Below are 26,379 nucleotides of genomic sequence, written 5' to 3' on the forward strand. Positions count from 1 at the left end.
TGATTTTTTCGTGAGTATATCCTTCATCATGATACGATGGCAACAAAAACTTGTCTACTGACAGTTTAAATACGTATTTGAGGTTCGTTACTTAAAGCTGTTATTTGTAACATAGTTGATTTTTGAGTCTTTTTCCCAACTCGTCAAAATATGATGATCTGGGATCTCAGGACGAGTCGGGCGCCGTTCCCAATACGTATCATTAATTGGCGAGTTGAGACTGAAAAATCAACTTTTCTTACAGATAGCATCTTTAAGTATTTCCATTTTCTGATACTTTATATTTCCACTCTTCTGATTTGACTTTAACTTTAGGTACCAGTAACTCTGCAGATTCAGATTATTCAGTGTCGACAGACTTTTACTTGTAACGTGTAACCAGGCGGACAGAGACGCACGATCAATGGGAATTTTTTGTGATTGGGTATTTATCTGTAAATTAAAGCCGATAAATATAGATTCTAAGATGAAACCAAATTGCTTTCATGGACTTGACGAGCCTGCAGGTACACACTTCACACAATTTTGAAATTGTCGGTCATGTTATCGGTCAGTGTGAGCGCGACATTAAGTCAGACCACCGAGAGAAGTGATGCTGCGAACGTTTTTAAATTATTTACTTACAACTGGACATAAAAAAAGAAAAAAACACAGATAATGATAATCAGAAAAACGTTGAAAATCGACCCCAATAACCAATCAGTCAGCAGTCAATCCCTCCTTTGTGCCGCGGCTTTAACGCGGCTGAACATGCAGGTGATCTGGACTCACCTGGATGATCATCTGCATTATCTGGCTGATATATGCATCTTTTCGATTATCAGTATCTGTGTTTTTGTGTCTGATTGCCAATGAAAATCATTGTAAATTTAAAATATTCCACTTTGGCTCAGTTGTCCCGCCGTCAACACTGAACAATCTGAATCTGCAGAATCTGAATCTGAAACTAAAGTCTGGAGGTAAAAAGTATAAAGTAGCAGAACATGTAAAAACCCAAATGTGCAGTACGTGAGTAAACTGTTCTAAGTTACATTCCATCACTAGTTTTTCTAAATGTTGACGCCAAGATTAAAATTTCTAATGCAGATGTATGTCGGTCCCAAATATTGATCATCTCCTCGGTTACTAAACAGAGCTGCATGATATCGTTTAAATAAATCCTCCTTTGATTGTTTTGACGTATTGCTCCGTGGAAATGAACATTTTTGCATCACAATTTTCATTTTCACTGAATAAACTGTTAAAATCATGATGATGTGATGTTAGTTGGGTTTCTTACATCATACAATCATCAAACACGCAGCTTCTTGCGATCTGGATGTTCGATGTATTCACATTAGTTTTGCCGCCCTAATCAATAATAACCGTCGTCTCCGTATCGGCCCTGACAGAAACACATCGGTCGGTGAGTCATGAGCCTCTGCAGGTCTGCAGCCATCACTCTCATTCAGTTTGTCGTTCCGCTCAGATAAATGCAGTTTTGTGTTTTACAACACAGAGGCTGTGCAGAGTGCAGCACTCTGCTGGCAACCTGTGGTGCTGGAAATGATTCCTCTCCTGAACTGTTGACCCGCCACCAGCAGCAGCAGCACCCGAGCCACCCGCACGGCACCGTCTTCAAAAAGTAAAACACATTTCATTAAGGTAAGAGCTCAGGAGTCGTCAAAAGCTGCATTACTATTATTGCGAGGGCAACGTTTGTGACAAATGTCTCTGTGACATATTGCACAGCACACTCTGACTACAGCTGCAGAGTGAATGGAGCCACCAGAGGAAACAAAACAGAAATCGAATAACACTTCTCACTGCCAGCTCTCCCTCCCTCCATCCCTCCCTCCCTCTCTGTACAGGAGCACTGACTTCAGTCTTCACATTCTCTGACTGAGTACAGATATTCTAAACAGTCGACTTATTTGAATACAACCCTCAAAGAGTCATGACCTGAAACCTGCACACCTGTATGTGACAGAGCCAGCTGTTCTGTTCTGACATGTGCCTTGCTCAAGATCGCCATCTAGTGCTGCAGCAGCGTCACTCCCCGTGTGAGCTCTGCGTGCTGTGACGCCTCAGGGGAGATCAATACAAATACTACGACAGCAATGATCATCCTGAACCCTGAATCTGATCAACACCAGACTGACGTCCTGCAGGAAAACTGTCTCCTCACACAGTCTCTCTCTCTCTGTGCTGGTTTTACTTCCCTTCTTCTGTCCGAGCAGATACTTGATTACACTTAATTGCATTCACCCAGCGGCCAAGGTCGACTACGTCCTGATTAGATGACTGGAGTAAAAAAACCAACAGATCGAGCTGTGGGACCTGAGGACTGCACAATAAAGTGCAGAGACTGAGAACTTGAAGTAAATAAGGATGAAGTGAGTGCAGAGCGACCAGTCACACTGAACACACAGCTGAGAGAAACTTTTACACACAAACACACACAGGAACAACAAAAACCTTAAAGTAGGCTAATTAGAAATTAATATAAGGTCATGTAATGTTAGAACTGTACAATAATGTTGGCCTCTCCTGAGCTCATTTCAATTTTTGCCGGTTAAGATAAAAATTGAAGCAGCTGGATTGTAAAAACATGCAGGTTATTAATTAAAATATATATTAAACACACTTAAAGGATTTATATGTGTGGTGCAAATCGAACAGTTTTTGCAAAGTACTGTCATCAACTTAAGAAAAATAGTCTACAACACAGCAATACGTGTTACAAAATTATAATGAAGGCAGAATATTTTAATGATAATATAGATTTAAAAATAAAAAATAAAATAGCCAACATGCGTGTGATAGTGTGATTATAATATAACTAATACGACACCACACACTTTCCTCTGTGTCATGTCTGTTGGAGATCATTCAGTGTTTAATTAGTCGTATCTGTGTGCAAAATAAGTAATTAAAAACAAGACAGGTCAGTAATAAACAGCTCTTACCTGCAGGAGCGATGCGTCCTAAATAAAGTTCATTCTCGTGCACTAAATGGAAATAAATATGCTATCAGACGAGCAGCGTGAAGAAAATAAATGTTTTTTTTAAAATAATGTCGGTGTGGAAACATGAGTAAAGTCCTCAGCATCCGTGTCGGTGTAGTTGCCAACTTGAGCTCAGTGAGTCTCTGCTGCTCTGCTGCAGCCTCTGCACAGCGCAGCCGAAGAGCAGCACAGGCAGCGAGAGGAGCAACACCCCCTCCCCGCCGCCTTCGTCTGTGGGGGAAACAACGACGACGCTTAGCGGTTTTGATGAGATTCAACTAGTTAAGTTTCACGTCAGGAGCCTGTTGTATAAAAAAATAAATAAAGCTTCAGATATAAATATTTAACTTGATAACTGAAGATAACAATTTCATGATTAGAGAGTAGAAATAAAACAGACGAAAGAAAAAAACGAGTATTTATCAAGCTAGCATGCTAGCAAATTACTTACATATTCAGCAGACCTGCATGGCTGTTCTTGTTTTTCGCTCATGAGCTCAATACATCACCAACGCCAGCATGGTCAACACCTCAGCACAGAAAAGGTATTTTAATAAAGGTGAAAATCACAGCAAGTGTGGTCATATTGATGGCTGCAGTTAGGTTTGTGAATATTTGTGAAATTTAGCGAATATACAACATCAATTAAGCAAGTATTGGGTGTGTAGCCTTGTCATTACACAGTTTGATTAAAAACATGCAATTCATAGCAAAATTCAAACAGGATAAAACAAAAAATACATTTGTTTCTCTGCCATTGACTACTTAAGCTTACATATTTTTCTGGAATCAGGTCCCATTGTGGTCCACCGAGTGTTACTTCATCTATCTGTAACAGGCACATCTGTCAGTTTAGCTAACTAGCTACAAAAAAGAAAATTATAAATTGATGAGATTCAGTTAAGTAAAAAAACCCTGACATTTTGTACATAAAATACATGTATTTCTTTATTTATTCATTCAAAATAATTGGCTAAATGAATAGAGATAACAAAAAACTCAGTTATTATATCTAGTATTACCTAAATTAAACTGTATTAAAGATCATTGAGGTCATGCCTCCATTTACATTGTCAAACAAGTAACAGCTTAAAATGACAAATAAATACAAAAATAAAACAATGTATTGAGAATATAAATACACTTCATAAAAGATAAACGAAAAAAAAAATTGGTATAATCAGAAAAAAAGTGTCAATTTATGTCACAGTGTATCAATTAATTAATAATATACAATCATTTTTATTATTTTGCTTTAATTAATGGTTAATTTATTGTGTTTTTGAGTCATTTATTCATCTATTTATTTTTGGCAGTTCTTCATAACTTTTGTTTTTTTCTCCTGAAATATTGTTGAGATGATGCGTTTGCGTTCACTCAGCACTATAGGATTGTGATACTTATGATGGTTTTGGACAGTATATGGGCTATATAATACTCGGAGATAGGTTTAACATGAAATATTAGCATTTTTACCTAAGATACTAAATAATCATACGCTGGTAATTTTGCGTTTTGCTCTTTTTTACTTTGTCAGAGCGTTGTTGGAGACTCATAATTCCTCTACGTCCAACAGCACGTGAACGCAGCTAAAGCGGAACCTGCTACGGCGTCATGACGTCAGCGGGCTTGCCTTACGCACTTCCCTGAAGTTCAGCCTGAATGTTTACAAGCGTCGCTTCCCGCGTTATAAGAAAACAGCTGAATAAGAAGAACCGACGGCCACACATGGATCGTCTCTGAGTCCAGAGGATGATCAAGACGGAGAAGATTCTGCACCTGAAGAGCCACCGGGGCAGGAAGGTCCGTGTGGTCCGGGAACATTACCTGAGAGAGCGGGTCCCCTGCTACAGCTCTCTGTGTCAGGCGGACTGTGAGAACGGTAAAGTCAGCTCGAAACAAAGACACACAACAAAAAGCCTTTATTTAACTCCACAATGAGCTCACGACACAAAACACACTGTAGGTAATATCACAGCAGAGAGACTGACAACAGAACAAACACTGTAGGAAACCAAACTAGCTAACGGTCATCCTTCTCCTTCTTCTTCTTTTCCTGCTCCTCCTTCTTCTTCTTCTCTCAGAATTAAAGCGTATTAAACGTGTATACAGTGTGTGCTAAAGTTAGCCAGGCAGGTGTAAACATCCAGTCATCCAAGCTCACTTCAGCTCAGTGTTGGCAGGTTGAGGTGGTGGTCAGTTGACTGCAGTGACATTTGATGAGTGGATGAAATACAAGACACAGACAGCATGTATTTATAAATATAATATATATATATAAAATATAGTATATGATGCAAACATGATCACATTGAGTGAACAGTTTGCCTCATTCTGCCTGTCTTAAACCCAGTAACATCTGTAATATTAATCAAATCAGAGACAATCATTTGTATGCTTTCTGCCTGTAACTATGTTTTTATGCTGCTGTCTGTCTCGGCCCTTTATCCCTTTATACATATATTTTTTTTACGTTTGTTTTTAGAATGAACACACTCCCCACTTGTCCAGGTACACTAGGTGTCAAAAACACACTTCATGAACTGTTTCTAACTCTTAGGTGTGTATGACATGTTAGCTTAGTAATTACATTTCATAAACAATCCAGCATTTGTTTTTGATGTCATGTTTCATGATTTTTAAGTGGCAAACATTCTGTAGCTCGTAAAAGAATCCATGCATCGGACAGTTTTGTGTAGTTCGTACTGGCTGTCTGTCTTTGCATTAACTGTTGTCACCGCACATTGTTGCCAGAAATGAGGCACAGCATAATGTTGATGAAGTAATTTGTACTCATCTCCTTTGATGAATGTTGACGCGTGTAAACAGTGCAGTGTTCGGTAATGAATCAGGATAAGGGTGTTTCATCAGCACCAATCATCACTGGGACAATTCAAGTCAAGTCGAGTCAACTCAGTTTTATTTTTACGGCCCAAAAATCACAAATCACACTGCTTAAGTGGGCTTTTCAATCTCTCTCTCTTTGGAGTTAAGAAAAGCGTCTTAACTCCAAAAAAAACTTTAGTGGGTCAAAATAAAATGGATGAAACTGGGAAGAGCCACAGAGGAGGGATCCCTCTCCCAGGATAGACAGGGATGCAATAATAAATGTCATGTGTACAGAACAGAAGAATAAAATCACAGAATATACAGATTACAACGACAATATATATATGTTAGTAGATGATAATATATATGTGAAGATTTGGATCTAGGAGGACGACTGAGCCGACTGAGGGGTTGCCAGTAGTGACCACACAAGATAACTAGTGAAGAAAACGTGTACAAAATTTAGATTTTTCCCCTTTTATTTAAGTACAGATCTAAGAAAATTGTAAGTGAGCAAGGATCATGATCCAGGTCCAGCATATATGTGTGTTACTTACATCCAGGAGAGAAAAAGGTTCTCAAGAGGCTGATGGTCCATCAGAGAGAAGCCTGAATGAAAGGAGGAGGAAATTAGGAAGAGAGAGAAGAGGAGAGAGATGCACTCAGCTTGCAGCTTGATGGAAACAGAAACAAAAACAGACGTTAGAGAAAAGCAGTGTTTAACATAAATTAACAGATTGTTTGAACTATAAACAGATTAACTCCACTGTGGGAGTCTGGACTTTTGTTGTTGCTGAAGTGACGTAAAGCCAAAATCACTATAAAAATTATCTGTTATGAAAGAATGGCAAAAAATGTAATTCTCAAATATTGATTACTCGTCGACCAGATGGAAAGGTTCTGCCTGGAGATTTGACCCACTACGTGGTGCCTGATGTTGGAGTGGTGGTCGACTTTCTGGAGATCTTGGAGTTCAGAGAGCTGCAGGGTGTCGTCTTCACCCAGACCGCCTGTCAGGCTGTGCAGCACTGCAAAGGACGCAGGTAAACTCACACTCACATGCTGAGCAGACGCACAATCTATTGTTTAAATTAACAATTTGACATTTTGGTCTATAAAATATTTTAAAAAATGAAAATGAGTGTTTTCCAAAGCTTGAGAAGACGTCTTAAGATGTCTTGTTTTGTCCACAGCACAAAGATATTTGTTAGTTTTTAAAAAAAGGACCCACAAGTCATCCACATGACTAGTTCTGAGGCAAAAGTCTTCAAGCTTCCGATATTAAAGTAATGCAACTAGTAACTAAAGTTATCAAATAAATGCAGTTATGCAGCATAAATGCAAAAGTACAATGTTTTCCTCCAAAATGTCATAAAGTGGAAGTATAGTTGGTTAGTTACATTTCATTACTGTAAGTAGTTTACTGTTAAAAGAGAATATTTACATTTAAGATGCTGCATTTAGAGAATTTTTTTCTCAGGCCAAATAATGGATTATTCAGTATCGTCAGTAATTAATTTACAAGTCCACAACTTATCAATCAAGTTCCATCGAGGTCTGTAAATTAATGGGAAGTCATCACGAGCGAGTCGTTTTAGCCGTGCACTTCGTTATACATCTACATATTTGAAACAAATCATTCCAGTGGTCGGTGTGGTCGTTGTCGCAGGATTATTTTTCTACAAGCAAACACACAATTTCTTCCTCAGGCACCTGAAGGCAGCGGGACCGGTCCTCTGATCAAGACCTTTAATTCCTTAAGCCGCTTTTGAATTAAGCATCTAATGACAACCTACCTGCATTAGTGTGTAAGGAGTCGGTCGGGGTCAACCTCATTATATCAAAGCTCTGCTGACGAAGCTAAACGAGTTCCAGCCTGTGACGTGAAATCTCTCTCCCACACAAACACACGGGAGTGCTTTTGACAAACTTGATGAACACGGTAAATAAGGAGTCCCACCTGACCTCTGGGTTTGATTTCTGCTTACGCTGCCTTCCTAAAATGTTGCATCATTAATATGATGAAGCTTCACTTTTGATAATGTGAGGTAGACATCGCTGGTGGAGCATATGCTGATGCCATACTGTGTCAGTAATTGCAGTTTTCCATTCACACACAGGGAGCCGACAGAAACAAGCACTGTGTGTGTGTGTGTGTGTGTGTGTGTGTGTGTGTGTGTGTGTGTGTGTGTGTGTGTGTGTGTGTGTGTGTGTGTGTGAAGAAGATTTGTGTGTTTCCTTTGAGTTTGCAGCTTCACTTTCTTATCAACCCAGATTTTTTGTCTAACTATAATTGTAACATAATGTACCAGGAGATACTTTAAAGTGCATGTTGCTCCTCAACACTGTTGAAGTGGATAATTCTGAATTCAAATTAAACAAAAAAATGTAGTTATTGTTTTGTATTAAATTATATATAATATATTATTATTTAGATCACATCGGCTGCAACTTTATTTCCACGTGGGCACCTTCAATCGTCAAAGTTACGTCCACTACAAGTGCTTTCTTGTCACTGAAACAGACCTTTATGTCAACAAATAAGTAGAGCACAGCTGATACTTAGTTGGGACCTGTAAAAAAATGTTATCATATTCAAGCATATATGCCAAATATTGGTCGGGACCCTTTCATAACTTTCAGCACAAGTCTCGCTCTGAAATTCATGAGAGGCGAGTTGTTACAGGGAGACAGAATACGAGGGAGAAGGACTGAATGAATCTGATCTGTTTAATCACATTTCAAACTACCTTCAAATGTGGTTTAAATCTGATTTGCAAAAAAAACATTGCCCGTGTTCTTTCTGTCAACTTCCTAAAAAGGCTGACAGTTTGAACAACAGCTTGAGAACAACAAACTCTGAACACTGTCAGTGGACTCGACTCTCACAGTCTGAGTTGCCTAAAAGAAAAACATTCATTGCTGTGTCACGGTTGCTGGCTGAGATGATCTACTGGACTGATCCCAAAAAATGTTGTACTTATTAGTCATTTCAAACCAAAATATATAAACTGAAGTCCAAGGTTTAAACACACCAGATGTACCCTTTATCTCTTCCACACAGAGACTGGATCAGGAACCATATCAGGGCCTGACTAACTGTTTCGTGAAGCTCAGCTGATTGCAATAACTTCATATTAACAGATAATATATCAATAATTTCATTTAATTCTCTGCAATAAAGTGAAAAGTATATTTCATGAATGTCTGTGGAACTACTCCTTTAATCGACTGAATTTACTGTTGCAGTTATCTTGATGATTTGGACCTTGACAGTGTCTTTTTTTGCGTGTGTGTGTGTGTGTGCAGGCAATACAACCGTCTACGAAACCTGATCAAAGACCCTCGACATGACTGTGTGCTGTTTGCTAATGAATTTCAAGAGTATTCCTATTGTCCCCGAGAGAAGGGGGAGAGCCAGGAGAAGTGGCAGACCAGGTCAGTGCTCATTACCCTCCCATCACCATCACTCAGCACTCACTGAAGATGGAATCGCCAAATCCACCCCTGGATACTCCTTTATAACTAAAAATAGCATTAACATTGTCTCCAGCTGGGAACAAACTTTGTGGTTTATAAACTTTATACAATTTTTATGTTAAAATCCTCTTATTTGCTCAAATTTAGGTGAACAGACCAGAACAGAACTGCATCCATTTAGGTGGAAGCGCCCCCACAACTTTTGACATTTTTGGAAATAGCTGAATTAGCTTTTTTTGTTATGCGTTAGATAAGAAGATCAATACTCATAAGCTTGGGCTGCCAGCTAGCTAGCTTATCTTAGCATAAAGACTGAAAACAACAAGCCTGTCTCTGTCCAAAGGTACAAAATTCACCTACCAGCACCTCTGAATCTCACCACTTATTAAAGAGGTCACATCATGCTGGTTTTCAGGTTCAAACTTTATTTGGGGGTCGTAGTAGAACAGGTTACATTTTCAAAAAACATATTATTTTTCTCATATGGTGCATTGCTGCAGCCTCCAGGGTGGGTCATGCCGAGCAAGGTAGTGTTATCGAAAAATAACAGCGCTACAGCTGGTTACTGTGGCTGCGTATACATTTTTTATTTTCATACACACATAAATGCTTCATAACACAAAAAAGGAAAGGCCGAAAATCCAAACAGCATCATATGACTTCTCTCTTTTTGTCCCAACGAGTTGAGCATCATTCCAGTGGAAACCGTTTCTGTTGTGATGTTTCGGTTCCTCTGGCTCCTTCTGCAGATTTTAGATGAAAGTTTAAGAATGCACTTTAGTAATGCATCAATCCTGAATTTTATTTCAACTGCGGTTCAACTTGTGCAGCAGAGGCTGATGGTGCAGAACCACGAGGCCACTTAAAGGCTCCCCTGCTGGCTGAGCTGTCAATCAAACATTTACAATAGTCTGTTTCCATAGCGGCTCGAGGGCTGAAGGGCTAAACTCAGTTTTTCTTATTTCTTATTTTCCTCCACTTCAGGTGAAAGTGTAATAACACAGAAGGCTGGAGCTCCTCAGAATGAGCGGAACAGAGAGGAGACTTTATATAGACTCTGTTCATTCCACTTGCTTTCTACTTAAAGTGTATCAAGACGTGTGGAACCGTCGAGTGGATTTGAGCACATAAGCTCCAGAATTGAATGTTTTTCTAGCGCTCATTACTGAAATAGCTGAAGTTTGATGCTCTGCCAGAGGCCTGTTACACCAAAAGGCTTCAGATGATGAATTGCTGCAGAGAGGGCGGTGAAGCTTTGATCTTTTTTAAAAATGGATCTCTGTGGCTGCAACTACAGATTATTTTGATACTGATTATTATGATACTGATTATTTTCATGATTCATCAATTTAAATAATGAATTTTTAGTCCAAAGTGACGTCTTCAAGCTTCTAACAGGTCAAACCCCAAAGACTCTTCATTCACTGCCAGAAATGACAAAGAAAAGCAGCAAATCCTCCCATTTAAGAAACTGGAACCAGACAGTGTTTGATATCTTTGGCTGGAAAAAGGTCTGAAACAATTAATTAACCAATTAACAACAACAACAAAACAGTTGGCAGGTGATTTATTATTCCTTGCTGCAGCTCTTCTGATTTTAAACTAGACAAAAATCAGAGCAGGAGCAGAAATCCATGAATGAAAAGTTCAGGTTGAAGGTTTTGAAAGTATTACCAGCACATGTTTGATCATTTTTACCTTATTAGAATAATAATGAATGAATTTTATTTAGATCATATAATTAGCCAGTCGTTTGGCCACATAGAAGGAAGAGATATTTATATGATTTGATCCGATTATTTTTTCTTACGTAAAAAAGCAAAACCCCTATATTTTTCTACTTTTATCTACAAGAGTTGCAAACATTTCCTCTGTTACTGTTGGTATAATTTTCTTTTCCCAGATTCATTCAACATATGAGATAAATCACTCTACTGATAATTTATTAATAAGCCCCAGAAACGTTCCTGTTTGTCTTTGAGTGTGTAAGTAATTCTTTCCAAAGGTGCAACATAAAGACGTTTCTGTAGGTGACTGCCAAACACTTACCAGTACTTTTCTACATTAATGCTATAGATTTATTGGCTTGGAAAAGGTTCATATCTATAAAAATCTGTTCTGTGTTTTACGTTACGTCCTCTGCAGACAAACTTATGCTGTCCACAAACTTTTTAGCTCAGATTTAAAGACAGAAGGCTGGAGGTGCAATCTGCTGTCAGGAAACGAGTTTATTACATAAACAAGACAGTAAACAGAGCTGTGAATGACGTCTGTATCCTCCCAACATTTTACATGCACAGGTGTGTTAATTTATATGATGGAGGAACTAAATACAGAATATCAAAGTTTAGGGCTTTAACAGGCAAGCTGTCTGCATCTTCTTGTGTTTGTTAGTGACCTGTGTGTGTGTGTGTGTGTGTGTGTGTAGGTGTGTGTACTCTGCAGCAGTATGGTACCATAACCACCTGGCAGGTATGAAGGATGTGGTGATGATCACAGAGGACCAGGACGCCGTGGCTGAGTACAGCAGCCTCAACGCTGGAGTGTACGTCATCTCCGTCCAGGTACGTGACGCACCTGAACGTTAACGCTCACACCGTGTACAGCTCGGTATCTGCACAGTCCGTATGTATGTGTGTTTGAAATCAATTTCGGAGGTTCGGACGTATAAAATGATTTTATTCAAGGAGTTGTAGATGTTTTTTCTGGGCGCTTTTATGAGCCTCGTTCCATTTTGACTGAATATTTTAGAAGTTGTCCGGCTGATGGAAATTTAAGCATCTAGAGTTCGATGACAACTCGGGCAGAAAATGATAAAAATGTGCTGATTATATTCATGATTAATTGTTCAGAAAAGCGCTCATCACGATGTCCCAAAGAAACGTCTTCATATTGCTTCTTTTGTCCACCCAACAGTCAGAACCCCAAAGACTCCTGGTACCAACTTAACCATACAATTCAATAGTTGTTGAAAAGTTTGTGCAGCGCTGCTTTGGAGGAATGAAAGACTGTAAAACATCTTTCTTAGTTGTTTGCCTCTTCAATCCTTAAAGTGTTTTTTATGCACCAGCACATCGTGTATTGTTCAGAATGCTGAAGTGATTGTGCTGCACCTAATTGTCTTGCATTGCGACGCTCCGTGTACGCACCGTCCATATCGCTCCAATGAGCTGCTTGACGACTAATATGCTGTTGGAGTGGTGCAGGAAGAAACAGTCGGGAAAAGGAAAGTGTGAATGCTGGTTTAAAGTTTCGATGAAGTGTCTGCAGTGTGACTCAGCCGAGCGTCAGAGTTATATTAACGCTGTGATGACTCACCTGAGGAAGAGAGCAGTCACTTATTTGTCTTGTCTGCTTGTTAACAGCTGTCAAGTCATTATGAACATTAGTAGAGGATGTTGTAAAACAAGCTGATGGATGGACGAGAAGACCCATTTACAAAACGTGCTATTATTACTTTAAATGTCACTTTTTATTATTTCGATCAGTTTTGAAACCAGACAATATTGTTCCAGTTCAGTTTCAGTTTTTAACAGATATTTTTCACTGCTTATTTTCCTTTTTAGTTTCAGTTTTAGTTCAGTAATTCTTAACGAGAACTTGGCACTTGGTTTGGGTTGACATGAAATATCTGGTTCTTTGATGAGAAAGTTAAAGCCTAAAGTCTACTACAACTCCCAAGGTGCATTTCTTTAATCGCTGAGCTCAAAGAGTGATGAAACATTCAGCAGTTTAAATTCACCTTCAGATTCTGGGTCCAATTTGATTCCGTTCCACTAAATGTTTTTATTAAATACAGCTCTGATTCCTGCCTCTAACTGCCTAAATCTGTAGCAGCAGCAGCAGCAGCTGAGGCTGTTGGGTATTGTAGTATTTAGTACTGTGATTATTCACCACTTGGGACCGACGTAGACAAAAACAAGTTTTCTCAGAAATCAGGATGAATTAATTAAAACTTGTGGCCACAACATGAATCTGTAGTATCATTAAAATGTCCAGGAGACTCCTGTGTTTCTCTGTTAAAGGACATTTAGGACATTATAAAAAGAAAACATGGGAATTTAAAGAGTGGGTACAAAAGTCTACATGAGGGTCTGCGTTATCCCCTGACTCATGATGCTAGTTATTACTTTATCTATTTCAGTCCTGTGTCTTTTTACTTTGCAGGATTTTTTGCAAAACTTCTGGCCGGAGCTGCAGCCGGCTCATGAGCTGTACAGCTCCATTTCTCAGGCGCTTCAAGAGAAGGAGAGCGAGAGCTCGCAGAAGGAGTACACGGAACATCTGCCCGCTGAAATCCTGGAGGCCGGAATCAAGTCTGGGCGATACATTAAGGTACAGAACAGGTCCACCCACCTGGTGCACGCCTTGTTTGTGTTTGATTAGAATAAATAAGGTGATGTTGGAATTTATGTAAAGCTTCTAAATGTTTCTGGTAAAAACAGAATATCCAGTAAATCAAACGTGTGCGTGGCTTCTCCCCACAGGTAACCACAAGAAGGAAAAACAACAAGTTGTACAAACATACTCAGAGGAAATGGTGTGAAAACATTTTAGGGAAGGTAGAAGAAGTGAAGGAATGACTCACACACTGATCCATTCAAGGACAGTATCAGGTTTTAAAGAGAGGGTTCAGTGGATCTCAACCTTCCAGCAGAGTAATTTTACTTAAAAGGCTGAATGAACCAGATCGTTAATGTTTCTAAAATCTGAATAAATAATCTTCCTTTCTTTATCAGGGAACTCTGAATATCAACAAGCACCACGATGAGGCCTCCATCATGACGGAGGGTTTGTCGAATAAGAACAACGGTACAGAACTGCGCCGACAGAGCAGCATGAACAGATAAGTCACTCCTGGACGTGTCTTCACTTCTTCTCTTCTGTCCCGTCTCAGATCCGAGTTGGGCCGTGTTGGTGTGCGGTAATAAGAATCGTAACCGAGCCGTTCACGGAGACACGGTCGTGGTGGAGTTGTTGCCAAAGAGCGAGTGGAGAGGGAAGGTCACTGCGCTGTCTGAGGGAGAGGAGAAGAGCGGGGAGGACAACGAGAGCAAACCTATGCCGACAGGTGAGACCACAGTCACAGCACAGCGACTTACAGTAGGTCGTTAACTTCACTCATTATGCTGTCACGTGTTCTGTCCCGTCTGTTCTGCTAGTTTACTGGATTCCTCCTGAACTCACCAACAGAAAATAAAACTAAAGTAACTTTCATTTTAAAAACACAACGTGCTGCACTGAAGTCAGCAGTCAAGAAAGAAACACAACAATTTATTTTCTAGCATATTGATATTAATTTACATTTTTAAGAAATGCTTTTGTTTTTCTTCTCTCCTGCAGCACATTTCATCCAGTGTTCACCTGATTTGGTCTCAGCTGATTGTACTAGTAGAGCAAAGGGACATTTTGTCACTCAAACATACAAATGCAGCCGAACTTATGATTTCACTTTGTTATAGTTCATACTGACGTCTGATCTAAAATCCGCAGGGCGTGTTGTGGGGATCCTGCAGAGGAACTGGAGGGACTATGTCGTAACTTTTCCTCCCAGAGACGGGACTCAGTCTCAGAGCAGGAACTCTCAGCGGATCCTGGCTGTTCCGTGGGACCGCCGCATCCCCAAGATCCGCATCAGTACTCAGCAGGCCGACGCTCTGCAGGTCTGGATTACTCTCAGATTTATGTACTCGTGTGATCAGAAAGGGAATTTGACTTTAATATTTCCAGACATGATTCCTATAAACTGGATATCTTTTATTCGTCTGTTTGTTTGAGGTAACGAAGGTCACTTCTGGATTTTTCATTTATCTACCTTAAAAACCAAAATAATGATTAAAATTCATGTAAATCATGATGCGTCATATCTATAAATACTACTGACGTGGTTTGAAATCATCTAAACATAAGTGGAAATAATGGAATGTAAATAAATGGGATAAAATGTGGTCAGTGTTTGTTGGTTAAACTCTCGTCTCTTTCAGGACCACAGAGTCGTGGTGCGCATTGATTCATGGGAAAGCACGTCGCTCTACCCGAACGGCCACAGCGTGCGGGTGCTGGGTCGGGCCGGAGAGATGGAGACGGAGGTCCAGACCATCCTCATCGAGAACTGCATCCACGTGCCTCCCTTCTCAGACGCACAGGTCAGAGAGGAACATTCTCACCGTCTGATGTTTGACAAAAAAACACCCAGTGAATTTAAATTTTGGAGGCAAAAAGCTCCACATCGAATAAAAAAATAAAACTTCCAATATAAGTAAGCAGACACAGAGCTTTGTTTTCAGGCACCATACAGATTTAAATTCAGTATTTTTTGGGTTTCCACCAGCTCCTTTAAAAGAAGCTGCTACACTTTCTTCACTTGGTAGTCATGAGGCCAGTGAATGATTTAAAGATCCCCTCCAGACATGCTTTAAGATGTATATGAAATACTCTGAATGATAATTCGCGCCTGATGTTTTCCCACAAAAAAGTCCAATTATCTTGAAATGACATCTACTCCTTTGCCCTCATTTAAAATTGCTTCCACATCACACTGGTGTTTGCTGAATATTGGACCAGGATCGGCTCCCAGACTATTTTTCGGTGAGCTGAGAGAAAATTTACACTTTGGGCAGGGATGACTGTGAGAAGAGCCTCAAACAAGAGGAAAGATGCATCTGGAATGAATTCTGTGGTGGACAGGGCAGCGATGCAAAGATGTGTTAGCATGTCTGGAGAGACCGCTTGTGTTTCTCACTTCCCTGCTTTATATACTTACAACCATGTATATCACTGGAACAAACAGATGCAATGTTTTTTACATAAAGAAAGAAAGAATTTACTGTAGATTATTTGCTGAATTTATTAGAGACAGTAGCCGTTTTTACACAGCGTCTCCGCATTATCTCCGGAGCGGTGGTTCGCCGATGGTGATTGACACAGAGCGAAGCATCTCCGCCTTCACGTGTGTAATTCACACAGAAAGCCGGCGCTGCGGCTCCTAAAGGGGCGTGATGGTACACGTCATGTTGATGACGTCGGTGTTCCCCAGGTGTTCCCCCAGGTGTTCCCCAGGTGTTCCCCAGGTGTTCCCCAGGTGTTCCCCTGTTAATCTAAACCCGCAGACAGTTTATAATCATACGGATGCTGTTACAATGTGTAGTGATTGAGATCCTGACCCACCAAACATCCTGGAAAGTGACGGAGTTAAGTTTTTCACGCTAAATTACATAATTATACATAATCACCATCAGTAAACAGGACGCTGTCTGACTCTGTCACTCGCGGGGACGGAGGCTGTTTTCTGGGGGAAAGTTCCCTGAAGTCTCGGTCAGGAGGACTGACGGTCACGGTGATTTATTTCCACCACAAACACTCGGTGAGTTAAAGTTTTTTGCCGGTGACAGACGCTGTTTTTTGAGCAGAAATGTGACGAAGAGTCGGTAGGACAGACAGGAGGACAGACAGGAGGACAGACAGGAGGACAGGCAGGAGGACAGACAGGAGGACAGACAGGAGGACAGACAGGAGGACAGACAGGAGGACAGACAGGAGGACGGACAGGAGGACAGGCGGGAGGACAGACGCTTCTCCACGTACAGCTGTGGTATTTTTTTTCCTCATATAAGTTACCAAAGACAGTTACAGTTACTACGTTACTTTTGTTCGGTCCTGTAACGTTGCTTTGTGGGACATTTCTCTGTATTTAGTTGAGTGAAGGACCTGTGCAGTTAGACTGTCAGACCGACACGCCCTCGCTCCACGCCAGTGACATCCTCCACAGGGACAAAAAAGTAGCCTGTATCGGTTACTGTTTAGTGTATTTGTAAAATTTGACATGTTCAGCATCAATAAAATGTTTCTTCTTTCATAAATTGAGTGTAAATGGTAAAATTTAATTTTTACAAGGAGACAAACAACTTCATGTTTTCATTTAATGCTGATTTAACAAGAAGGAAACAATGATTTAGAATTTGTCGTAGATAGTGTTTCAAATAATTTATAAAGTTTCTTCTAAATCAACAGCTGTCAGAATCACGTGATTTGTTGAGGGAGTCTGGTGATTTTGTGGTTTGGATCCTCCTGCTGCTTCTTCTGAATGAGGTCTGAGTGATCGGATCCAAAATATCTCCTCAGTGCATCTTCGGAGCGATCGCTCATGATAAAATTTGGGAATGAAGACGAGGTCTAGTTAAACAACTGGGGTCCGTTTCACAAAGCAGGTTCAACAAACTCTGAGTCTAACCCTGAACTCTGAGTTGATCTACTCTGAGATAGGAAACTCTGAGTTTTCGGTTCCAGAACAGCAGATTTGAGTTAGTTTGATCAACTCGGAGTAGTTTAACCTGGAGTTAAGCACGTGCACCACAAGTATAAAAAGACAGCATCAATGGAGCCCTGATTCGACGAGTCACCATGGCAACGGGGAAGAGGAGGGCTACGTTTTTCACCCCACTGGAATTGGAAATATTAATGCGCTCATACGGTGAGTTTGAGCACGTTTTTAGAAGGAAGTGTAAAACCGCTACAGCAGCAAAAGAGAGGGAGAAGGCGTGGGAGAACATTGGCGCTCGGGTCAATGCGTAATTTTAAATGTAGTCCTTTGCAATCACAATAATATTACAGGGGGAAACTGCTTGAGTGGTAGCCTATTAATTTATTTAATTTAGGTGCAACCCTGGCTGAGAAGCGCACTTGGCTGCAGCTTAAGTTGAAACATAAAAACATTGTTCAAACAGGTAAGACCTCGGCATAATCTCATGGGGGTAACTCATTTTGATCATGTTTTACATTGTTAATATTAAGTGGCTGTTTGACTGTATAGTTGTTTTATCCCCAACATAATGCTGTTTTCACACACATAAATGTCTTCTCATCTATATCATGTTCTGTTAAATAATTAAGCCTATTTAACCTAACACAGACTTCTACTCAGCCAACAGAAGAACGCAGATGCCCGTAAAACGGGTGGTGGCCCAGCACCGCCACCTCTAACGGAGGCAGAGGAGCTGAAAATGATAAAGATGGGTAGTAGGCGTTTCAGGGCGAGGCACACTTTTCTGACCACTCTGCATACAGTTGCCTTGCTCAAGTGCTCTGCATCTCCGACGTTGTATAAAAAACTCCCATTTGCAAAAAAAAACGCAGCGCAACACACAATATCTGCTGGGATGTGAGAGCATGACTTCGGTTGGTAATGTTGGAAATGTAAGGACGGATCAGGTTGTGTATGTAAATGATGGACTGTGAAGTGAAACGGTACCGCTCAAAAAGATAACTGTCTGGAAATGCAAGAACATCTATGTACGGTCTGATAATCATCTCCCGACGAATATTTAATTCTCTGCGCAGTAATGCTGCACCTTCATCCACGGGATCATTATCAAAAGGACATGCCATGGTAGTGAAAATAGTCGCCACCTAACATAACTTCTAATGTAGCCCTACTGACTGATTTTTGCAATGATTTTCTCAAAAAACAGACGGCAGAACTATACTACGCCAAAACTCGCCTGCTGACTGAATGAATGAGGAAATCAAATAGCGTGTGTGGCTGAAAGAGGGCGGAGACAGAGAGAAACTCGAGGTTTGTTGAGAAAAACCTGGTCCCGACCAGGTTAGTTTCAGAGAGTATGTTACCATGGTAACTGACCGAGAGCTTAAGTTACCTCTCTTTGTGAAACAGGCTGGAGTTACCCCTCTTTCTCTGGTTTGAGTTACCTCCCTTTGTGAAACGGAAAACTCAGAGTTTCCCTCATTTCAGGGTTAACAGACTCAGAGTTTTCACTAAACCTGCTTTGTGAAACGGACCCCAGGTCTCAGGTCTGAAGAGGTTCAGAAGGGCGATGCTGAGCAGACGTGTGGCAGCGCTGCCACCCGGAGGCCGCGTCCTTGGACAGTGTTCATTCAGGCTGAAGTGTCTCCTCTAAGGTGCAGAATCCATGCAGGTTAAATGGACCTCGTCCTCTTTGTGAGGCGTATTCACGAAATGAGGACACAAAAATGAATAGTTGTAATGCTCAATGTGCCGCACACAGAGGAATCAAACAGCCTTGTTGAAACTACATCCAGCCCATGTTTACCTCTTCTTTTCATTACATCCAAGGACTTAACAGAATCCAATAACCTTTCTTTCTGCACATTGCTCATGTTATTTTTGTTAAGAAAGACCTCTCAGCACAGCACACAGTGTCTGATGGTCTCCTCTGAGCCCAGAGCACGGGCAACATAAATTATTCAATGAGTCCCTTCACTTTGGCTCCAGTGTTGCACAGCTGCCTTTGTAACATTTTCAGGACCTTATGTAACCCTGAGTTTTCCGTCTGTGCCTGTCTGTGCCTGTCCTCAGCTGAGAGAGATGCCTGTCAACTCTCCCGAGAAGCCGTGGAGGATGGATCCGGTCCAGGTGGCAGAGCGGCGGGACCTCAGGGAGACTCACCTGGTGTTCAGCATCGACCCGCGGGGCTGCGAGGACGTGGACGACACGCTGTCGGTGCGCAGCATCGCCGGCGGGAAGCTGCTGGAGCTGGGGGTCCACATCGCAGACGTCACACACTTCGTCGCAGAGGGCTCGCTCACCGACCTCGAGGCGCGAATAAGGTGAGGAGGGAGTCGGACTGAACTGTAGTGGAAACACCAGAACCACCAGAACCACCAGAACTACCTCACAGCAGAACAGGAGAGAAGAAACTAATGAGAAGTTTAGGAAAATTGGTGTCTGACTCACTGTTGCATCACTCAGCTGTCTGTCAGTCTGAGCACTGTGTGGACATTATTCTGTCCTGTCATTGAATACAGCTTGAAGTTTGTCCTTCTATAGAACAGAACACGATGCATACGTAACGTACTGTGTCTGGATCAGATCTATTTATCATCAGCTCTGTTTTTTTACAGTTCAGGTCAAGATTCTTCACATTTAAATGAAAGATGTGTGCGTTGTTAGTGATTTCTTTCTTTAGGACGAGCTGGTTATTCTCAGTTTAAACTTCCTTCAGGGATATTAGCTGTTAGGGAACGTCCCTGTTTTAAAGTGCACCAGTGTTTTTTTCTCTCTGCTGCAGCAGAACCTCCTCAGTCAGAGTCAGACGCTCAGTAGAATCGAGCTTCGACTGTTTTAGCTCCAACACTGTCAAACAAACTCGGCATCGGATCAGATCAGCTGATTCTGAGAGCCACGTTCTTAAGAATACTTTTTAAAATGCAGCTTTGTGGGCTGCCATCATTATTTATTCCTTTTTACTTAAATGTTTTTATGTTGCTCTTTTTATTTTGTTTACTTTCTGTCTGACCTTCCCTGAAGGTCTTGTGGTTTATCATGTTATTGATTTTACACACATTGAAGTTTACTTTTCAAGAGTTTTTAGATTTAGATTCAGTGCGGTTTTTAACCTTCTCACTGGAGTTTAAAAATAAAGACTGTGAAGATTATTTATGCAGGAAAATGACCTCTTTGTTTTACAGCATTATCAGTAATCTGCCATGGAAATAAAGACAGTGATGAAGTGATACAGAGGCTGAATGTCACTGCTTTGGATTTGAATTTGTTCCTCTTCTGTCTCTCTGTCAGGTCGACGACGTACTACCTGGCAGACCGCAGGTACGACATGTTGCCTGCTGTTCTCAGCGCAGATCTCTGCTCTCTGCTGGGAGGAGTCGACAGGTCAGTGAACTCTACATCACCTGGTTTTGGAAGATGTAAAGTGAATTTGCTGGTGAACATGTTAAAACACGCCATCTTCACATCTGTATGCACAGGTATGCCATGAGCGTAATGTGGGAGCTCGATGCACAAACCCTCGCCGTGAACAAGGTGTGGTACGGTCGCACGGTGATCCGCTCCTCGTACCAGCTCCACTATGAGCTGGCCCAGGCGCTCCTCAACGGAGAGCCGGCGGAGGTACCGGAGCTGGCCCGGCTGGAGCCGGAGGAGAAGGATGCTAAGCTAGCTGAGCTCAACCAGGCTCTGGAGACGCTCACACATGTAGCCAGACACCTCCGGGCACAGAGGGACAGAGGAGGAGCTCTGGAGCTGGAGGGGGTGGAGGTGAGACAGATTTATCCTCTCGTTTGCGTCTTCTTTTTTAAGTAAAGGATTTTCTCGGATGTCGTGTTGACTTGTAAGATTTGACTTCAAAAAGACTCCAAATAGAAAAGACCAAAATTCGATAAAGATGATCCTGTCAGAACCTTTTGTAGCTCCTGTTTAATAGTAAACACAGGAGAGAAAATCATTTAGATCAGACATGTTGTTTTTGTTCTGACTTGCCTCTCCAGGCTTCCGTAGTTCATTGTATTTTTTACCAATCACACCGGAGGAATTAGACGGTGGATGAATCCGTATCTGACGCTCTCGTGAGTATTTGTGGCAGCAGGGTGGTGTGGATGGGACTATATCAAGCGGGTGGTATCAAGCGACCTGTTGACAATAAGAACAATATAGATCATCAGAGTTTTGTTCTCCAGGTTCGTGCCCAGCTGGATGAGCAGAGGAACATCACCGCTCTGGTCCCCCGACAGCCGCTGGAGGTCCACGAGACCGTGGCTGAGTGCATGATTTACGCCAACCACTGGGTGGCGCGCAAGATCCAGGAGACCTTCCCTCACCAGGCCCTGCTGAGGAGACACCCGCCTCCACGGCAGGAGTTCTTCAATCAGCTGGTGGAGAGCGCCAAGGCCATGGGATTCACCATCGACACCAGGTGAGTGGCAGAGTGGTTCACTGGAGCTGCATGTTGTTTTGTTGAGTCCTCACTGCCAACGACAGCAGCGCTTAGAGAGAGAACAAGTCACTACATTAGTTGAGTGTTGCACTCAGTCACACAGCAGTTACATGACTGAGATGATTTGTTACATCAGTTTAAATTATTTTCTCTCTTCGTCAAGTCGTGATGTATTTTCCCACATCAGCTGTCAGCACACAGCTGCTGGAAAGAGGCTTATTAAGATGATATACAACCTCAGAAACGACCGCACGACAACAACACACTGCAGTAAATGGATCCAAATATAAACCGCCACCAAAAAGCCACAAATAATGCTCAGAACAGCACCAAACTTCAGCAACAGTACAAATAGGGTCTCAGCACATAGTCCGGGGCATCTAACCTCCGCTAGCTTAGCTGGATTTCTACTGAAAAGCTGACTAAATTTACCACTCTTCTGCAGCAGCTTCCTGTTGACGGGAAGTCCCGACGAGTCGATTACCGAGTGCAGTAGAGTTCCGCGGCTCATGGATGAAAATGTGTGATTATGACTCCATGGAAAAGCAATCAAAGTTCATATGTGTCTTACCTGCCAGTTTATAACAGTTATTATCGAGAGCGGACAAGCAAAAGAACGGAATTGAGCATTTCTAACCGCACTCGGTAATCGTCGCGTCGGGACTTCCCCGACCCGGAAGCTGATGGAGGAGAGTTGAAATCTGTTTTTAGCTTCACAATAGAAATCCAGCTAAGCTAGCGGAGGTTAGATGCCCCGGACTATGTGCTGAGACCCTATTTGTACTGTTGCTGAAGTTTGGTGCTGTTCTGAGCATTATTTGTGGCTTTTTGGTGGCGGTTTATATTTGGATCCATTTACTGCAGTGTATTGTTGTCGTGCGGTCGTTTCTGAGGTTGATAAAACTCCGTAAATTAGCGGTCTGCTAACTTGATCTCTCGGAGAGGGAGTCTAACACAGTTTCACGGTGATTTAGACCATGGATTAAACTTACACTGGAATATCCCTTTAAGTTAACTCTGTTCCTCCAGGACCAACAAGGCTTTAGCGGACTCTCTGGACCGGGCTGTGGACCCGCAGGATCCGCTGGTGAACAAGATGCTGAGGATGATGGCCACCACAGCCATGTCACAGGCTCTGTACTTTTCCACTGGTCTCGAGTCCCAAGACCAGTTCTACCACTACGGTACACCAGAACCTCCAGAACATCTTTTATTGACGCCTTTTCTCTGATTCGAAGCGAACTGATGACCATTCTCGTCTCTCAGGTTTGGCTCTGGACCGTTACACACACTTCACCTCACCCATCCGGCGTTATGCCGACATCGTGGTGCACCGCCTCCTCACCGCAGCCATCGCCGTGGAGAGAGGGGCGGACTCTGGTAGAGCGATAGCCAGTAACAAAGAACTGGAAGAACTGGCTCAACATATCAACAGCAAGAACCGGGTGAGTGTTGTTCTGTGATCCTCTGGGTCGTGATTCACTTCTGACAGGATGAAATAAACTCTTCTGACCTCCGTGTGGTTCCTCCAGGCAGCCCAGCGGGCCCAGAAGTTGTCCACAGTTCTGTTCCAGTGTCTGTACTTCAAAGAACGCGACCCTCAGACTGACCCGCAGTGTGTGGCCGACGCCATCGTCTACTCCATCAGAAACAACGGCCTGCTGGTGTACATCCCAGAGTAAGACACTCAGGGAGGTCTAACATTGCTCTTTTCTGTATTAGCAATATTTTTTAAATGTTTTCAGGCTTTCGGGTTACAGCACTGTGAACTGTGGGTAATTCCCGTGTCAAAGTGGAGCCCAAAGTGACGTCTCTACATAGCTTCTTTTGTCTAACCAGCATTTTAAAACCCAAACTGTTTATCTGCTGTCGTAAATAAGCACATTTAAGAAGCTGCAAGGAGCAAGTGTTTCATTTCTACCTGAAAAATGACTGAAACAATTTATCAATTATCAAAAATAGTTGCTTTTCTTTAAATCGACTCATCGATTAATTAGCTTGACTTGTTAATGATTGAAAAGAAAAATGTAAGCTCTGTTCTGATGTGCTGAATACTTCTGTAACTCCAGCAGCAGAGCGTCGTGTGAAAGTGTCGCTCTTTATCAGAAGTCTGTCATTCAGTAGAACAGTTTGTGAGTATTTAAGTCGACGATGTGATGAAACACTTCCTGCACTGACTACACCTGTGCTCTCAGGTATGGTGTTAAAGGGCCGGTGTACCTGAAGAATCGAGAGGGTCAGGTGGTGGCTGCAGGTGAGGACGGCAGCTGTGAGTGGCAGAGCGGCTCCTTACGACACTATTCAGACCGCATCAGCACCACCTCCAGCTGTGGCACCTCCACCTTCAGACTCTGCGACCACATCACCGTGAGTCGCAGCGATGTGTCGAACTTTAGAGATTAAAGTGAAACTCTCGCCAGAAAGCAACCGAGGCTTTATTTGTGATGTTTATGAGTCAAACCTTCGTGTAAAAGCATAATTACGATGAAAGAGGCATTTTTAAGATTTACCGTATTTTCGGGTCAAACTCATTTTCAGTGGGAGTGCTACGGACACTTTTACGATAGCATCAAAATCTCTCTGTTTAAAACAGTAAGAAGTCTCGACACAACATGAAACTTTGCTGGTAGTATCACCAGGGTCTCTACACATGAACACGAGCATTGAGAACATTGTTTGTGTACACAGAGTTTACTAAAAAGAAGCTTTTTGAACAACTCACGTTAGCAGTAGCTTGTTCCGCTCGCCGCCGTCCTGCCAGTGGAGAAGTGTCGATCTCAGAATGTGACGTAACCTGGAGGACAGTTAAGGTGGAACGCTCCTAAAGCTTAGTTCCATATAAATGCAGGATAATTTGTTGTTTTGTCGTTAGCGAAAAACAGTATTGACCTTGAAGCTGAAAAAGGAGCCTCATATAAGAAACAATACTAAAATCAAAGCCGGAAAAGTCACATAAGATATTGCGTGGATAGTTGTTGCTGGAAGACAGTAGTTCCACCTTAACTGTCCTCAAGGTTACGTCGCATTTGGAGATCAATCAGACGGCAGCTAGCAGAACAAGCTACTGCTAACGTGAGTTGTTCAAAAACCTTCTTTTTAGTAAACTCTGTGTACACAAACAATGTTCTCAATGCTCGTGTTCATGTGTAGAGACCCTGGTGATACTACCAGCAAAGTTTCATGTTGTGTCGAGACTTCTTACTGTTTTAAACAGAGAGATTTTGATGCTATCGTAAAAGTGCCCGTAGCACTCCCATTGAAAATGAGTTTGACCTGAAAACGAAAATACGGTAAATCTTAAAAGTGCCTCTTTCATCGTAATTATGCTTTTACACGAAGGTTTGACTCGGGTACTTTTTGGCGAGAGTTTCACTTTAACTGTGACTGTTTCCTCACACTAACCCAAGTATATATTTAGTTAAAAAAAAAGATGTTTTCTATCCTCTGCTCTCCACAGGTCCGTATATCCGTCCGCTCCACATCTTCCCACGCTGACAGTCTAAACCTTGAGATTATCAGTAACAAGCCCCACCGCAGCGCCGAGCCCCAGCAGCCCCACTCTCAGGGCCGCAGCCAGCTGGTCCAGGAGGTGGTGCGGCAGGCCGAGGAGGCGCAGCAGCAGGCCCAGGAGAAGGCGGCCCGTCGACCCAAACTCTCCAGAGAGGAGAGAGAGTTCAGCCAGAGCAAGACTCCCAATCTGTACTCTCTGCTGGAGGAGGTGAGGGAGCTCGCTCTGATGGACCTGGACACGGCTGCACGGGTGTGTGTGACATCAGCGTCGTGATGGACGCCGAGGAGCCGATCACGGACGACTGACGTGAACATTTCTTGGAAATATCAGTAAAAAAACATCCACAAACAAAATAACAAGAATCTACATCAGAACAGCAACGAGCAGGAAACGTTCTTCTCTCTGAACGATGATATAAAGTCAGGAGAAGTTTCGTCCTCCACAAAACATTTCAGATTCTGTTTTTCTGATGCTGGTCCACAAAATAGTGAACACACTGAAACATTAAATGATATGTGACTTGAATTTTAACAGAACTGGTGACACTTTAACAGCTACTGATACAAACAAGCAAGAGTGTAAACTATCAAACCTGATAATTCGATTTTATGAGATCTAATCATTAGTTTAAACACTCAGTTATGCTCATGTGTGCAAAACTTCAGTGATTCCTGACTTGTAATTAGTGTTCAGCCTCATTATGACTCACATCAGTTGAATGTTTGTGAGCTTTTGCTTGTTTGTATCACAGTAAAGTTTCAACAGTTTATTTTTGTAACGTGGTTGATTTTGTGTCTTTTGTAGTTTGTAATTAAACCTGAACGGATGAAAACTGAAGTCTGGTCTGAGTTTGCAGCTGAAGCATTTT

General features: G+C 42.0%; 3 protein-coding genes across 3 annotated transcripts in view; 1 reads left to right on the forward strand and 2 right to left on the reverse strand.

The window, feature by feature from the left end:
- The window catches only part of LOC115579671 (multiple epidermal growth factor-like domains protein 11), a 147,427-nt gene extending 144,277 nt beyond the window's left edge, over positions 1 to 3,150 (reverse strand). Inside the window, exon 1 of the mRNA XM_030413250.1 lies at positions 2,949 to 3,150. The gene's annotated coding sequence lies outside the window, so the exon portion shown is untranslated. The remainder of the gene's footprint in view (positions 1 to 2,948) is intronic.
- A 1,456-nt stretch (positions 3,151 to 4,606) lies between these two features.
- On the forward strand, positions 4,607 to 26,348 carry dis3l (DIS3 like exosome 3'-5' exoribonuclease). The gene is made up of 18 exons (XM_030414789.1): positions 4,607 to 4,869; positions 6,706 to 6,859; positions 9,126 to 9,254; positions 11,725 to 11,860; positions 13,464 to 13,631; positions 14,036 to 14,108; positions 14,194 to 14,367; positions 14,790 to 14,959; positions 15,281 to 15,442; positions 19,630 to 19,880; positions 20,848 to 20,940; positions 21,036 to 21,324; positions 21,744 to 21,979; positions 23,030 to 23,184; positions 23,267 to 23,445; positions 23,533 to 23,678; positions 24,196 to 24,367; positions 25,458 to 26,348. The coding sequence occupies exons 1-18, from the start codon at positions 4,740 to 4,742 to the stop codon at positions 25,782 to 25,784; spliced, it is 3,144 nt and encodes a 1,047-aa protein (XP_030270649.1). The 5' UTR covers positions 4,607 to 4,739; the 3' UTR covers positions 25,785 to 26,348.
- lctla (lactase-like a) overlaps positions 11,703 to 26,379 on the reverse strand; it is a 28,079-nt gene continuing 13,402 nt past the window's right edge. The window contains exon 15 of the mRNA XM_030414792.1: positions 11,703 to 11,722. The gene's annotated coding sequence lies outside the window, so the exon portion shown is untranslated. The remainder of the gene's footprint in view (positions 11,723 to 26,379) is intronic.

The sequence above is a fragment of the Sparus aurata genome, chromosome 4 (assembly GCF_900880675.1).
Source record: "Sparus aurata chromosome 4, fSpaAur1.1, whole genome shotgun sequence".
Classification (NCBI taxonomy): domain Eukaryota; kingdom Metazoa; phylum Chordata; class Actinopteri; order Spariformes; family Sparidae; genus Sparus; species Sparus aurata.

Bases quoted from the DNA above. Each gene is read 5' to 3' on its own strand.
- dis3l (XM_030414789.1), top strand. From the start codon at position 4,740: ATGATCAAGACGGAGAAGATTCTGCACCTGAAGAGCCACCGGGGCAGG. The intron at 14,960-15,280 runs GTCTGGATTACT...CGTCTCTTTCAG, and splicing joins AGCAGGCCGACGCTCTGCAG to GACCACAGAGTCGTGGTGCG. The intron at 19,881-20,847 runs GTGAGGAGGGAG...TCTCTCTGTCAG, and splicing joins GACCTCGAGGCGCGAATAAG to GTCGACGACGTACTACCTGG.